At 31.4% G+C, this 14,796-nt stretch overlaps 1 protein-coding gene across 2 annotated transcripts in view; it reads right to left on the bottom strand.

Moving 5' to 3' along the window:
- Positions 1–2,010: 2,010 nt before the first annotated feature.
- The window catches only part of LOC113560429 (neuropeptide CCHamide-1 receptor-like), a 105,439-nt gene continuing 92,653 nt past the window's right edge, over positions 2,011–14,796 (bottom strand). For both annotated transcript variants that reach the window (XM_026966294.1, XM_026966293.1), the window contains 2 exons: positions 8,228–8,649; positions 2,011–4,539 (listed from right to left, as the gene is read on the bottom strand). In XM_026966294.1, coding sequence (XP_026822095.1) covers positions 3,786–4,539; positions 8,228–8,607 — 1,134 coding nt within the window. In that variant the 5' untranslated portion in view covers positions 8,608–8,649 and the 3' untranslated portion in view covers positions 2,011–3,785. The remainder of the gene's footprint in view (positions 4,540–8,227; positions 8,650–14,796) is intronic.

The raw sequence follows: 14,796 nt of genomic DNA on the forward strand, positions 1-14,796 counted from the left end.
TTTTTTTTTTATAACACATGTACAAATATCAATGACTATTTATTGCTTTACGTATTATAATATAAGTGTATTATTTAATTATCAACAAAAGTTGATGTAGTTCAATAATTAATGAACGATGGCAATATTAATTATTATTTTGTGGTTATTATTGCTTGTAATTGCAAGTAGATAATCAATTCTAATTTTTAATTTTTACATAATATGTTTAACTTTGTATAATACGCGTATTTAATTTGAGTAGTATACACGCACATATAACATAAAATAATCGAAATTATAACATAGTAATAAAGAATACCTATAATTTTTAGAAAAGATTTCTATTGGGAAAATAAAAAAATAAGGAAATATTTTTTTTTTTTTTAATGAAAGAAATTCAATTCAAGAAAAATAATAGTTGTTTTATATACAAGTCGCATATTTTTTTTCTGGCTTGAGCTTAACATTCAATAAGGAACATTATTGTTAAAAATTATAATTAATTTTTCAATATATCAAATAAAAAGTATCTACTTATTTTAATTATGTTACTATAAAATAATGTATTCAAGGCTTAACTTATACATTTATAATAATATTTCTTAATGATTAATAACTAAAATAATGAAATAGTTATACCTTAACATAATACATTATAATATATAAATGACAAAATAATGACCATATTTTTGTTTATCAAAGAAAAACATTATATACTTAAATTGTATTTTTATGATAAACTATATTAAATAAATTTAATTAAGCTTACATTGAGTTGATTTACATTTTTTTATTTTGATTAATGATTAAATATTTGTTTATTTTTTATAATAATGAGTTATACAATCCAAAATGAATTAGTCATAACATTAAATAAATAGTATAATGATAATTAAAATACATAAACATTAAACATAAATATATATCTAATTTTAATTTTGTTAAAACTACAACCAGAAGTGTTAGTTATACAATTATTTTTTGAAATATAAACAGTAGGTACCTATTGCAAATGTGCAGTATCTATTTGATAATTGATTTTAAATAAAGAATGGAACCTTAAAAAATAACTTTCCGTTTTTTATCGTTAAAATTTAGAAGTAAATATTACTTTAAAATTAAAATATAATAAAAAATAATACTGTTTATTTAATTTTAATTATATGGTTAACATTTGCGTAGTCTTTTGTAATATAATTTATAACTTATATAACAATAAAATATAATAAATCTTATACTTTGGGTATACTAAAAACTGAATGTATTTATCTAAAATAATTAGTAATATAATATAAATATATTTATACGCAACACGTAGGTACATTAATATATTTAAATGTTTTTTATACTTATTTAAATATTGCATTCTAAATATAGTTAAGTAAGCATAGAAAATATTATCATACATTTTATGAAATAGCTTAGTCTAAAAAAATAAATAAAAATATACAATATTATGACGTATATTTTTTATAACTACTAAATATTATTACTTAGTGTGCAACCAGTATAGTATTTGTTACATATTATTTGTTGAACATTTTTTTAAGTGGGTCAAAGGTTTATAAAATGCATGATTTACAATAATATGTATATAAAATAAAAATATAAAATACTCTAAAAATTAGTTGTTGAATAAAAGTTTTTAAGTAAGTAAATTTTTGACTTTAATTTATACAATTATTATTTTTTAGAAACAATAAGTTATATATTTTTTTGATAAATTATTAATTTTTGAATTTGCCGTTATATTTATTACATATAATAATATAAAAGTTCCAACGTCAAATACGAACACAGTCGTATTATAGACATTTTTAGGTGAGATGTTAGCTACGGATGTTTGCTAGTTACATTAAATATTAAAATCTTTATTGTTGATTAACAACATATTTTTGTGAATCAGCATTCTAATATTTCAAAAAAGTATTTTATAATAATCAACCAAGTGAGTAATTTTATTTTGGATAAATGTTTATGTATCGTACTTATTTATTTACTCTTTAAATTTATATTTTGTCGTAGGTACCTATAATTGTTGATTATTCATTATTCAGTGATATACTCGCAATATTTTATGTAGTTTAAATAATTTCCAAAGTGTAAGTCAATGATAAGTATTTCAATATAATATCATTAATCGGTCAGTCGATATTCAATAACCGAATCTTAGTCATCATTCGAAAAAGTTTTTAAATTTTGGATAACATACGCAATTGATTGTATTGAAATAAAACGATGGGGACGCGTAGTGTGCGATATATACAATATACCACATAATGTAATTCTTAGAAGTTAAGCTATAAGTAAGAGTAGTAAGACGTGTGCAAAGAAAGAATTTGAAGCCATGTAACCGGTCAAAGTATAAGCCGATGTAATACAGTATATTATAATATCTATCGTTTAACACGAATCGAAATACTTACCGCAGCCGATATCACTGATATAATATTATATCGTATTTTATGCGCCCGAGTAACGACGCGCAGTCGTAGGACTATAGTTGGAAACTTGTCGGACGAGATAATTTATCTTAAAGCCGTCGGTACACCTACTGCGAATATATCTATATTGTACGTAGGTATAAGCGTATTATATCTATGGTAATGGATTCGGAGGAACAATTTGTGTGGATGTAGGTGTGGGCAGTGGTGGTAATGCGCAAACATTACTCGTGTCGTCGAGTTCGGGAAGAAAGTTGTGCTGAAAGAAAAAAGGAAAAACCAACATTGAAAAATAAATCGTTTTTGTATGATACTCGTAATATACAGCGGTGGTGGTGAGGGCGTGTCGTCGTCGTCATCGTTTACTAACGAATAACGATAGTATCACAGATCATAATATTATAAAAACAGACGGTGCATTTGCGGTTTGGGGGGGAGGGGTTGAATAAAACATGCGTTTGATGATAACATGCCGTGATTGACTGACCTCGGTGAAGCGGCTTTTCCACATCACGTAGGCGTATAAATATATATTTTCATACATTCAGTTGACGCGTCACACTTTTCACATTAAGTTGCAATCGGAATTGGAACGGGGAGAAATCTACCGCCAGCAGTCGTCTAACTGTACACCACAAATCGTGATAACACGACGTACCTATACTACTCGTACGAACGAAGTGCATTTGAATAAATTATCGTCACCCCAGGGACGTGCTCACTGGGAAGGGTGTATCGTCGCTTAGGAAAAAAACTGTAGAACTTATTGTTGAAATAAGAACTCGCGTTTTCAATAGTTTTTCGGCGTGAATTTTTTATTTTATTATTACATATAATATAGATTAATGAGTTGGACGATAACGATAACATATTGTAATACAGGTAATTATCATGTGACGAGGCGATGAAAGCATACTTGCCGCCATCTTGTCAAGATGTATTATTAATAACTTACACATAATATTGTACAAATATTACCCTCATACACACGATTAATGATGTATTGTTATTATAATTAATCATAGCAACTGCCGGCAAATGCAAGAGTATGCGATGGTTTTTTTTTTGTTATAACACGCCCCTTTACACCGAAAAAACTGAGCACGCCACTGCTTCACCGCGAGTGTCTTATCATTACCTGAATATATTTATATATATATATAAAGACATATTATTGTAAAGATCTGTGATAGTATCGCAAACGTTACCCGCAGACGAACACCCGCGTTCGTCGTGTGCCACGCGATCGTCTACACCGCGCGCGCCGACCTCGTCATCAGCGCGTTATCGTCGTCAGACGACGTTGCAGTCTTCCGGGCGTTTGCCGTTGGTGACGGGCTTGCTGCCGCAGGCCGCCCGTCAGGTGGCGTGGCCGAGCGTGGTCGCGTGGCTGGTGACGACCGAGTTGTGTCGCCTGCACGACGTGCTGTTGACGTGCGTCAGGTTGATGTCCTGGATGGTGGACTCGACGGCGGCCGGGCCGGACCGGGCGAACGGGCAGCAGCAGAACAGGTACCGGTTGAAGTGCTTGCGGAACACGCCGCTGATGAAGTACAGCGCCACGGGGTTCACGCACGAGTTGATGAAGCTCAAGCAGAAGCCGACGATGCGGAACGCGTGCCAGTAGTCGTCGTACTCGTCGCGGGAGTTCGAATTGAAGTGGAACCACACCATGAACACGTGGTACGGCAGGAAGCTGATCATGAATATGACGACGAACGACAGCACCATCTTGGCCACCTTCTTCCGGGCCCGGATCTGGCCCGACTGGCCGGCGTGCTGCAGCTCCCCGGGCATGTTGCGCGTGGACACCATCAGGTGGTGGGCCATCAGCAGGTAGAAGCACCCGATCACGAACAGCGGCACCACGTAGTACGCGAGCAGCTTGAACATGATCATGCCGCGTGCGTACCCGTCGCCCAGAGTTTTCGGAAACGGGTAACAGTACACGATGGTCACGTTCGTGTTGGGTATCAGCTCGGTGGCCAGGTGCGAGAACGTGGCCGACGGCGTGGCCAGAACCACGGCCAGTATCCATATGGCCACGGCGGTCATCAGAGTGAACGGCTTCGACGACACGTGCCGGCGGATGGGGTTCACGATGGCGCAGTACCTGTACGATAAACGAAAATAAAAACAATTTGTTATTATCGTCGTAAAACTCAATGTCGTCCTCGACCGTAATGTGTGTCTACAGCATAAACTATCGGTTATTATATCTCGTCGCCCTTATAACAGTAGTTTACCGAACGGCCTCAATAGAAAACACACCGTATTATAAAAATACTAGTACACTTATAAAAGCGATGAACCCGCTAAACGCACGAAAACCCGGACGCCCCATCGAGCTGACGTCTAGCTGGCAGTTTAGTAGTTTATGGGTAGGGGACGTCAACTGAGAAGTGATTTTGCGAAACTCGTATTTTAAACAGTGACTCGCGTAGTGATTTTTCGGATCGCGAAAAACGATTATTTTTTGCTCTTGTAAAGAGAGCCATTGGTTATTGAAAATAAAATAGTTGTCGACTCGTTGTTATTGCGAATAAATTTTCGACTCGTATTTTACGTTCGGTCAAAGTCGCGCATTAAACACGTAGCTCAACGCGTAGACTCGATAAATATAATCTTCTCTGTATTATCTTTTCGGAAATTTCGTGTTTAACGGAAAATCAGATAATCAAAATATTTTAACTGTTAATGTGGGTAACTTGAATTTAAAAAACTTTGCTTTCATATTGAGTTACCACGAGTTTTTGTCACGGGCAATGCCAAGTGTTCGACTTATGATGAATACAATTATTTTAACGATTTGTGTGTCACCTTTGTAATACAGATTAAAATAAACACACGTTTATCAATTATTATTAAGTTTATCGAATATAATAATATTATGTAAAGTTGATATTCTGTCATAAACACCAAATCAGAAAACCAAAAATATTGTTCACCCACACACATCACGCTAAATGTTAGCATTATGCAACCAAATTTAACACGGATGCATTTTCAAGTACACAGCTAGGAACAGTTAGTGGTTATATAATATATTATTTAGACGTTACCATTGTAAGTTATGGACTTATGGTTATCCATAGGTGTTCACGACCGATATTATTAACGATTATAACATAAACTCGAATCAACCGTATTATATTATATTACAATTTAGAATTATAACAATTATAATATTAAGTATGTCCAATGTGGCAATGTCCATAAATACAAGTCGTTATCCAAGGAAGTCGCAACTATACTTTCCAGTTTTTTTCAAATTAACTATTTTATTTATTTAGATATTTTTTTTGCTAACAAAAAAATAAGACATTTAAAGACTTATAAAAACAGTTAATTTATTGATATTTATTGATTTATTTAAGATATTGTAGTATTACAAAATTTTATACTCCAAACCAATACGTATCACGTGCTAATCATTTCCGACTTTCACAGTATAATTTCATTCTAATTTATGAACGAGACTGCAGGTTGATTTTTTATAAACGCAGTTAAACGTTATTTGATCTTATTTTATTCAAGTGTATTATTAATTATTATTATCAATTATTGCTAGATCATTATAATATAATATAACTACAGCCTACTATATTTACAATGCAAATATCTTATTTAATTATATTTCACTTGAATCGATTTATGATTATATGAAACACTTATAATTCGTTATAAAATCGTTCTGCGTTCATACCACGATTCATAGAAAAAGGGAAATCAGTTAGAACGAATTAAAAACAATAAATTAAATTTTATACACTCAAAGAGAATTATTTTTTGTGTGCATGTTTGAGTAATAACTAAAATGAAAATGCCACAACAAGTGCAGTACGAATACAAATAACGGTACATGTGAGTGAACATTTTGTCATTTTGATTTATCACAAAGATAATTTATACTTTATGCACATATATTTCTCCTTAGTTATTAGCCATTTTATTTGTTTATTTAGAAAATATCGTTGAAAACCACTTCATTTGAGGACGGTATTATTATTTTAATTTTTTAACGATTCTATGTTTTTGTACCGATATATTCTAAAATTTGTAAAATATATTTAAAATTTTCTAAGAATATTAATACTCATGAAATCATTAGAAACAATTACATTTTAAATTCACATTTTATAATTAATGTATATTTCAAATATAATTAAATATTATAATGATGGAGTATAAATACAAATTACTGGATAATATGATACGTATTCATATACATTTCTTTTTTTAACCAGTAAAATATAGCCATTTTGTTGTAAAAACATAAATTATATTAAATATTTAAATGTATTGATTATTTGTGAACACAACATAATGTTAGTTTTTTTATTATTTTATTTTTAATTCATATAAAACGAACCATTGCAGTAATTTAAATTAATTTTATACATTTTTACTTTTATTGCTTAACGATTAAATGTAATAAGTTAATAACAAACAATCTTTTTCAATAAGTTCGATGGCTTTTATTAATAACTTAATTGTACAATATTTTTTATACTAAAAAGGGTAAAATACGTACGTATGAAATAGAATAAATTTAAAATTAATATATAAACGTAAAATTGAAAGTTATTTATTAGTTTCACTGGACACCACTTCCCACGAGTTAACAAATCACATATTTATTATTAAACCATTTTACTCATATTGCATATTTATGTACGTTTACAAATCGTAAATATTTTCTTTTATAGGTAATAATAACAAAACAGTTACTTTGGTAAATGTAATTAAGTTTTATAAATAATGCGAATTTGAATGAAAGTAATTTTGTGAATATTTATAGACTTATGGTAAATATACTATTCCATTACAATATATATATATTGTATATAATTTGTAAATGATATTATACTCGAAATCCTAAAAATAACTGCTGTAGAGGTCAGTGTGCGTTTACGAGAGGTATTCTATATTTCTATTGAAATCGTAACAATGGCCATGGAATCGATATGTGATAATGGGTTCAAGAGTGTTCATTGATAACAGCAATTCGTAATATACTTGATCGAATAAATGATATATTGGTTTGAAAAAGTACTAGCTTCAAATACCAAATATTCGGATGAGTGGCTTACACAGAATTCATTTATGGCGGTGGGAGGCGTGCCCGTGCAATAAAATGTAACTATCTAATGTACAATATGAATCATAATGCATGTATTTTTTTATTCATACATTTGTTGAGTTCTAATAATATTACTTTCATTATTATTGGCAGAGAATTCATTCGTATGTAAGAATCCGTCCGCGTAGCTAATACATTTTCAATAAAAACTGCAATATTTGGACGTGCTGAAGTAAATAAATCAGCAAATTTGGCATGAAAAACTCACTCAATCAAATAGATTTGTAATAATTCAATAGTTTTAAATAACAATATTTTGAGCGACTACTAGTTAAAGAACTGGTTTGTGATCACTGTCGATTCGTCGACTCACGAAGACACGGGAAACGAAATCGGTATACACAATAATGATTAGTCACGGGCTTCGCAGATATAATAGTTTGATGTCAACTTGGTTTACACCGATGTAGCGATGTCTTAATTTATTTTGTGGCACGCGGACATTTGGTGTTAAAAATATTTTTTGGAATGCGGAGCGTTCTTTTTTTTTTTTTTTTTTCGATCGTGCGGAAATACGGTGCACGCGGGACTACGGATTCACAGAATATTTTTATTCGCGAGGAGCTGCGGTGCGTCCGCATTTTTAACGTACATATTAAGACATTTCTTTTTGGCCCTGTCCTCAAAAAAAATAAATTTCAACGAATATTGCACTCGCCTCTCGGCGCTTAGCGCGGTCAGCGTGAACACGGACACGCCGATGGACACGTCCTTGGTGGCCTCGCTCAGCTTGCATATGAGCTCGCCGTACGGCCACGACTCGACCGTGTACACGGTGGACGTGAACGGCACGCACGTGATGATGACCAGCAGGTCGCCCAGCGCCAGGCTGAGTATGTACGTGTTGGGCACGTTGCGCATGCTCCGGTGCCGGATGAACACCAAAACGAGCGTGCCGTTGCCCAGCACGCCCACGACGAATATCATGGCGAACACCACGGGAACGATGTACGTCTCCGGCCGGTTCGAGTAAGGCTCGTAAACGTTGTCGGAGTTGTTGACGTCCGTGCCGTTCGCGGAGACGGCCATGGCTGCCATGGCTGCTTGGTGTGCACCCGCGCGACGGGTGTCCCGCTGTCGCTGCAAAACAAACGAACGAAACGGTAAAAATTGACGAAAAAAACGATTAACATTATACGACGACTATAGTCGTATTTCCGGTAAAGAAATTATTTTTATTTTTTCGGCGGCTGACCGACGGCAGTATCGGCCGAACCAAATGAGTGTCCACGTGACGCTTATAAAAAATATGATTTGCATTTAACTTAAGATTACGAAAAACGTATTATGTTAGAACAATATGTGATTTCCACTGCCCCGAAACACTCGGTGTTTGTGATTTTTACCAAAATGAAAATCTATAAAATGCATTTGATATTTTTCGTCTATACAGCAGAATCCGCTTAATTGGGACACATTGGCCGGGCGGCGACCTATTTTTCCCCATTATCCGACTGTCCCGATTATCCGACTAACTAATGAACCGATACATTCGTTAGGGACTTTGCCAATCTGTCCCTATCAAGCGGTTGTCCCCTTTATGCGGTGTCCCAAATAAGCGGATTCTACTGTATACTTATCATTCTTGTTGACGTCCAGATTTAACGGACTCGAAAGATAATAAAAGTGTTTTGATATTTATAACTACCCCCGCTCCCGCCTCTGTGATGGTCATTACAAAGTTTGACGACGTAATAATCGATTATTGTATGAAATAATCGAAACACTCTGTATAATATCATATAAAGTCGTTATGTTATATTAGCGCTTTGCCCCGTTTCTGCAGGTCATCGTGAAGCGTTTATAAAAACATTTTCCATTACAATTCACGGGACGGTTCGTACACGGTACATCTATACAATATGCGGTATAAGAGTTCAATAGGATCCCCACGGACGGTGTCACGTCCACAGTATCCCGACCGTCTATATTTTGTATCGACAAAAAGCGGCATGAGACGCGTTAAAAAGCCATGGAAACTTATAGCTGCCATAGTTTCAGTGGATCGTTTATTTTGGTTACGAATATCACGCCAGTCGCATTTGCGATTACCCATGCCTACTGCTGTGTAGAGTGCTAGTGTTCGACGTGCAAATACAAAAAACCACTTCTCGAAGTTGTCATTAGTTATTGTACATCGAAACTGTAGTGTAGACAAAAACCTTCTAAATATGTGGCTGTTGACTTGTTGGACTTTGTCGGCACTTGGCGCATTGTTTTACGTTTATTCCATTCATAGGTTTGCGTTGCCAAGTTTACAGCTAGCGTTACAATCAAGTAATTACACACGACCCCTACAATAGCTGGTCAAAAACACAGTATAAGTAATTAGATTGTTAGAATTTGGTTTCTATTACTACCGAACGTTACAATTTGAAATGCCCAACTCGCGTATCTAATGACCACACGCTTTATTATAAAGCCGAAAAAATATTTTTTTTTTCGCACAAATGTTTTTTTCTATTATTGATCGTAAAACAAAATTTTACGTCGGCTTTGTTCAACACTCTATATCACTCTTTAGTTTCCATCATGACTTCTATTTTTTAAATTAAACAAATTTGTTTTTAATGCGTTATTAATAATGATAACTTATTATTCAATATATTTCAATTACTATGCTTTCTTCCTTTTAAATCGAAAACATATTGTCTATGACTGCATAGTATCTAAATTATGTTACAGTACCAATTAGTTTGAAAATCTTAAGACAAATAACAGGAAAATCATAATCTCGGTTGATTGCGATCGACGTTGTAGACAGGTCAATGAGCTATCAACAGTCAGGCTGGGTTATGTTTTCGACAGAAACCACGTCATATACTATATTACATAATATGAGTAAAACATAAAATAATTTAAGTGTTTAATTGATTCATAAACTTCGATTTCGCGATTTCAGCGACTAAAATATACACTCGTATAAATTATTAAATACATCATGTGAAATGTATTAATGATGACGCGAACGTGTTCAATGAACACGGCTAGAGAACACAGGCGTACGTTTGTACGCGGGCCACTCGAAACCGACGGTGCATGATTAAACTTCAAATTACACATTGCGATCATCGATACACACTACACCGCAGCTAGCGCACGGGTCTCTATCCTCCGGATCGTCGTGTTCTGTAGCTGAGATCAATCGCCGCCGAATTCTCTAATCTCTAGTGATCTGCAGTAAACACGATTTGTAAAATTGTATTTTTTTTTTTTTTCGACGGTGTTATGCAGTATTTATGTAATTATGTTCTATCGGTCGGATAACAGTTCGTCGAATTCCGCTCACTAATTCTTCAATCCTCAATTCGCCTAGTTATACTATCCATATACATCACTATAATATTAAATGGAATTAAAATGAACCGTGTTTTAGATCCTGAGCGGAGCGATGAATATGTATTGATTTTAAAATTATGTGTTTTCTTTGTGTGTGTTTGTGTGCGTGTCTGTATATACATGATATAGATAATTGAAAAACGCTTTGATCTTCAACTTTGCGGGTGATAGCTGATGTATAATTTAATCTAGTTTGTGCTTTAGAGAAGTAAAAACTAAAAGCCCCATGTGTTTTTTAATATAATCGAAAAAATAAACACAACATTAATGAAGGATTGTCCGCTCAATACAACACCAATACGTAAGTTATTGACAATATTGATTTTTGTTTTTGGTGTAACTCTTAAATTAATAACTGCTGCAAAGACTTTAAATTGTAATCAAATATTTGTATTAGCATTTTATATGGATAATAAAATAATAATAATATTTTGACTTTTTTTGAGCTATTCATAGAAATTTGAAATATTTCATATTTTTTAAGTTTTATTTATTGATGTCAATAAAAAAATGTTCACTGGGTTGGCGACTTAATAAAAATTTCTTCGTACAATTTTTATTTACCAATTAAAAAATATCAAAAACATAGTCATAATAATTTTTTTATAAAGATTTAAATTTAAAAGTTTGACGAGGAAATTCGTAAAATTTTCAAATTGTTTCTTAGTTAATAATTTTTAGACATGTGTTCTATGTATTTAAAATTTTAAAATTTAATATAGTTTATAGTATACATAATTTTTTTTTTATTTATTATATTTTAATATTCATACTTTTTCTACCTACAATAAAAATAGTTTACCGGAAAGTTACATTCGATTTCCACGAGTGTTTGAAGTGGAAATTTTTACATCCGTAAAATAACTATTTCTTCTCAAACTATTTAATATAAAACTTATAACTGCAAATAAATACAATTTCCACAACATATTTGTCTGATTATTCACTATACATGATAACGTTTTCAAAATATGTAGATTAATTTTAAGATATTACCTATATTTTGTACCATTATACCATAAATACCTCTAATTATTAATAATTTAATAATTAATACAATGTTCTTAGCAACAATTAAATCAACTTATTGTAATACTAATAGTAAAATAAATTATTTTAGTAGTAACGTCAAAAAAACATACTATGGAAATATACTTAGTGATATAGACTGACAGATCATCTGAAATGTATACATATTCATTATTCATTATAATGGATCACTTGATACCTACTGCTGTACAACAGAGCGGTGCCACTTGACGGCATTTTTTTGTTTTTGTAAAATGTGGGTAGTCAGTCACTTCATAAATTCTTTAGACTACCTACCTATTTATGAGATTAAACCAAAAATTCTGATCATTTATAGGCCATTGTGTGCGTTCGCTTGATGTTTCTTTCCTTTTTTTTTAACGTGAATATAACTCAGAATTGAAATATAAAAATAATCTCCTCCACCTAAGTTTAACATTTCCCTAGTAAGATAGAGATAACCATTATCTCTATTGTCTCAAGTATAAAACTTATGACAAAATAAAAGTTTATTATTTTCCGTTATGTATGCTCATTGCTCCTTTCGGTAGAATCGGGTATAAAGCATTTTCTGTTAAAACGCAACAAACTGTTCCCATAAACTTTCAAATATTTTTCAGTCACATCTCCAATTGATCAGCGGTTACTTTTTAGAGCTCTAATAAATGCATCTATAAGGCTACGCCTACTCGTAACATCGCGTAAGATGTTTCTCGAAAGTTTTAAATTATTTCAACAAATATTGAAACGCGATGGTAGCCCATCTGTTAAAATTGCTTTATATTAGTAATAATATAAATTATTAATGCTCTATATTTTATGCACCGACATATCATGCCGGACATTTATTTATGTCATTATAATGCTTTGCATAACATGATTGCAAGAGATTGAGTTTTGTTATTATTACGATTAAAATCACGTATTATTACATGTCTGTTGTTCAATACATCATAATATACATAGTTTTGATTTTGTGTAACTATTAACTAACTTTCTGATATCAGTATAAATAGATATATAGTAATGTAGATAAACTCGAGCCATAAGTTTAATGGCTCAGATTTTCATAAAAATAATATTGTAGAATATGCACACAAATTTTCAAAATATGCAAAGAATATAAATTTTTTATTTTCAATTTGTATTAATTCTTCAAGGAAATAACGAACTCTCCATGTTCGTAATGCATGCAAAATGTATACTAATATGCATATTACATAATATGCATTTATGTGCCCAAATACTTGGACATTTGTATAACGTTTTTATAATACGTACAGATTCTAAGTTAGTTTAAACTGTTTTTATTTCATAATAAATCTATAAATATAGTTTGAAATAACTCAGGAAAGAAACTGCTTAATAGCTTGTTACAATAAAATATTTAATCGAACTTCAAGTAAAATGTAAGCTATTGTGTTTGATGTTTTTAAAATAAACAACTTATATATAATTATCTTAAAATATTTTACTTATAAATGTATAAATTATATTTTATTCAAATGTATGCAAAAATATGCAACCCACATGTGTGAAATAGCGATTTAACATTATGTACGGGCACAGCCTTAAAGTACACATTAAGTGCACCACGAAAATTATTAAACACGTTTTTTTACCGAGAATTAAAACTTGAAAATTTTCTAGTAAGTTGTAAAATACAAAATTAATAATTATCTTGTCAAAAATATTCTTACCATAAAATTAAATATATTTTATTATACAGATCAATTCTTGACCTAACGAGCGTGTTCATGATTTAGGCTTGACATTTACTTTGAAAGCTATATATTATACTTTTATCTAATCTATTTTAATATGTCGAATTTAATTAAATCAATAATAAAAGTAACACTTTAATAGCCTAATTCCGAGTACTATTGAAAGTATCAATAGAACGAATTCAAAGAAACTTTAAGTTATAATGGGTCATTTATTAAGGAACAATGTTTTCAATTTCTACTCATTTGGCGTAACGTTTTCTAACTCGGAACCACCTGGTCAGTTGTAATAAATTAGTAATCTAGCCTGATTTATGAAATTTAATTTAAATTCACCAATATTTTAAGATGAATAATATTTTAAATGTAAAAAAGTCGATTTCAAAAGTATAGATAAAAATTGGCCTTAACAATATTGAATTTTTACATTATACATTTTAATAATCTATACTCTTGGAACTGCTTACTAAAAAGCTTATATGCTTTTTTTTACTGTTGCGTCTTCTTGATATTTCTGCTATTACTGTTTAAACTTTCAAAGATATACATATTATTTAGCTTTATTTTGTACGCTGTCATTATCCATTCTTTATAATAGTTTACATGTAAGTTATTGTTTTTACTACGTATTTTATGTTTTTCTATGCCCTTGAAATGCAATCTAATACCTACTTATCTTTGACCATTTTCTTTTTCATCTATTATTTAAAATATTAAAATATTAAGCTCTCCCTCTCTGATGTTTATTGTTTTGACTGATATATTTGGAACGTTACTGAAATTAAGTATTCAAAATTATACACTCACATTTTATATTATATAAATAATACTATGGTCCTATGGATATCTTTATAGAGATAAGTTGAATATTCTTAGAATATATTCTATTATAAATACTATTATCAACACAGACATGGGCTTTTAGCTAAAAGTATGTTTCTGCTTAAAAGAGACAATTCCGCGTAGATAATATTACTTAATGTAACATAACGTTCAAAGTTATAAAATTTTGTTCTTTGTGTGTTATTATATTTTATTACTTTATACAGGATGGTTATTTTATCTTTATATCATTCATTATTTCGTCAATTACTCAATTTTTTTCATTTTTTTTATCAAAATATTTTATATCATG

This window comes from Rhopalosiphum maidis, chromosome 4, assembly GCF_003676215.2.
Source record: "Rhopalosiphum maidis isolate BTI-1 chromosome 4, ASM367621v3, whole genome shotgun sequence".
Taxonomy (NCBI): domain Eukaryota; kingdom Metazoa; phylum Arthropoda; class Insecta; order Hemiptera; family Aphididae; genus Rhopalosiphum; species Rhopalosiphum maidis.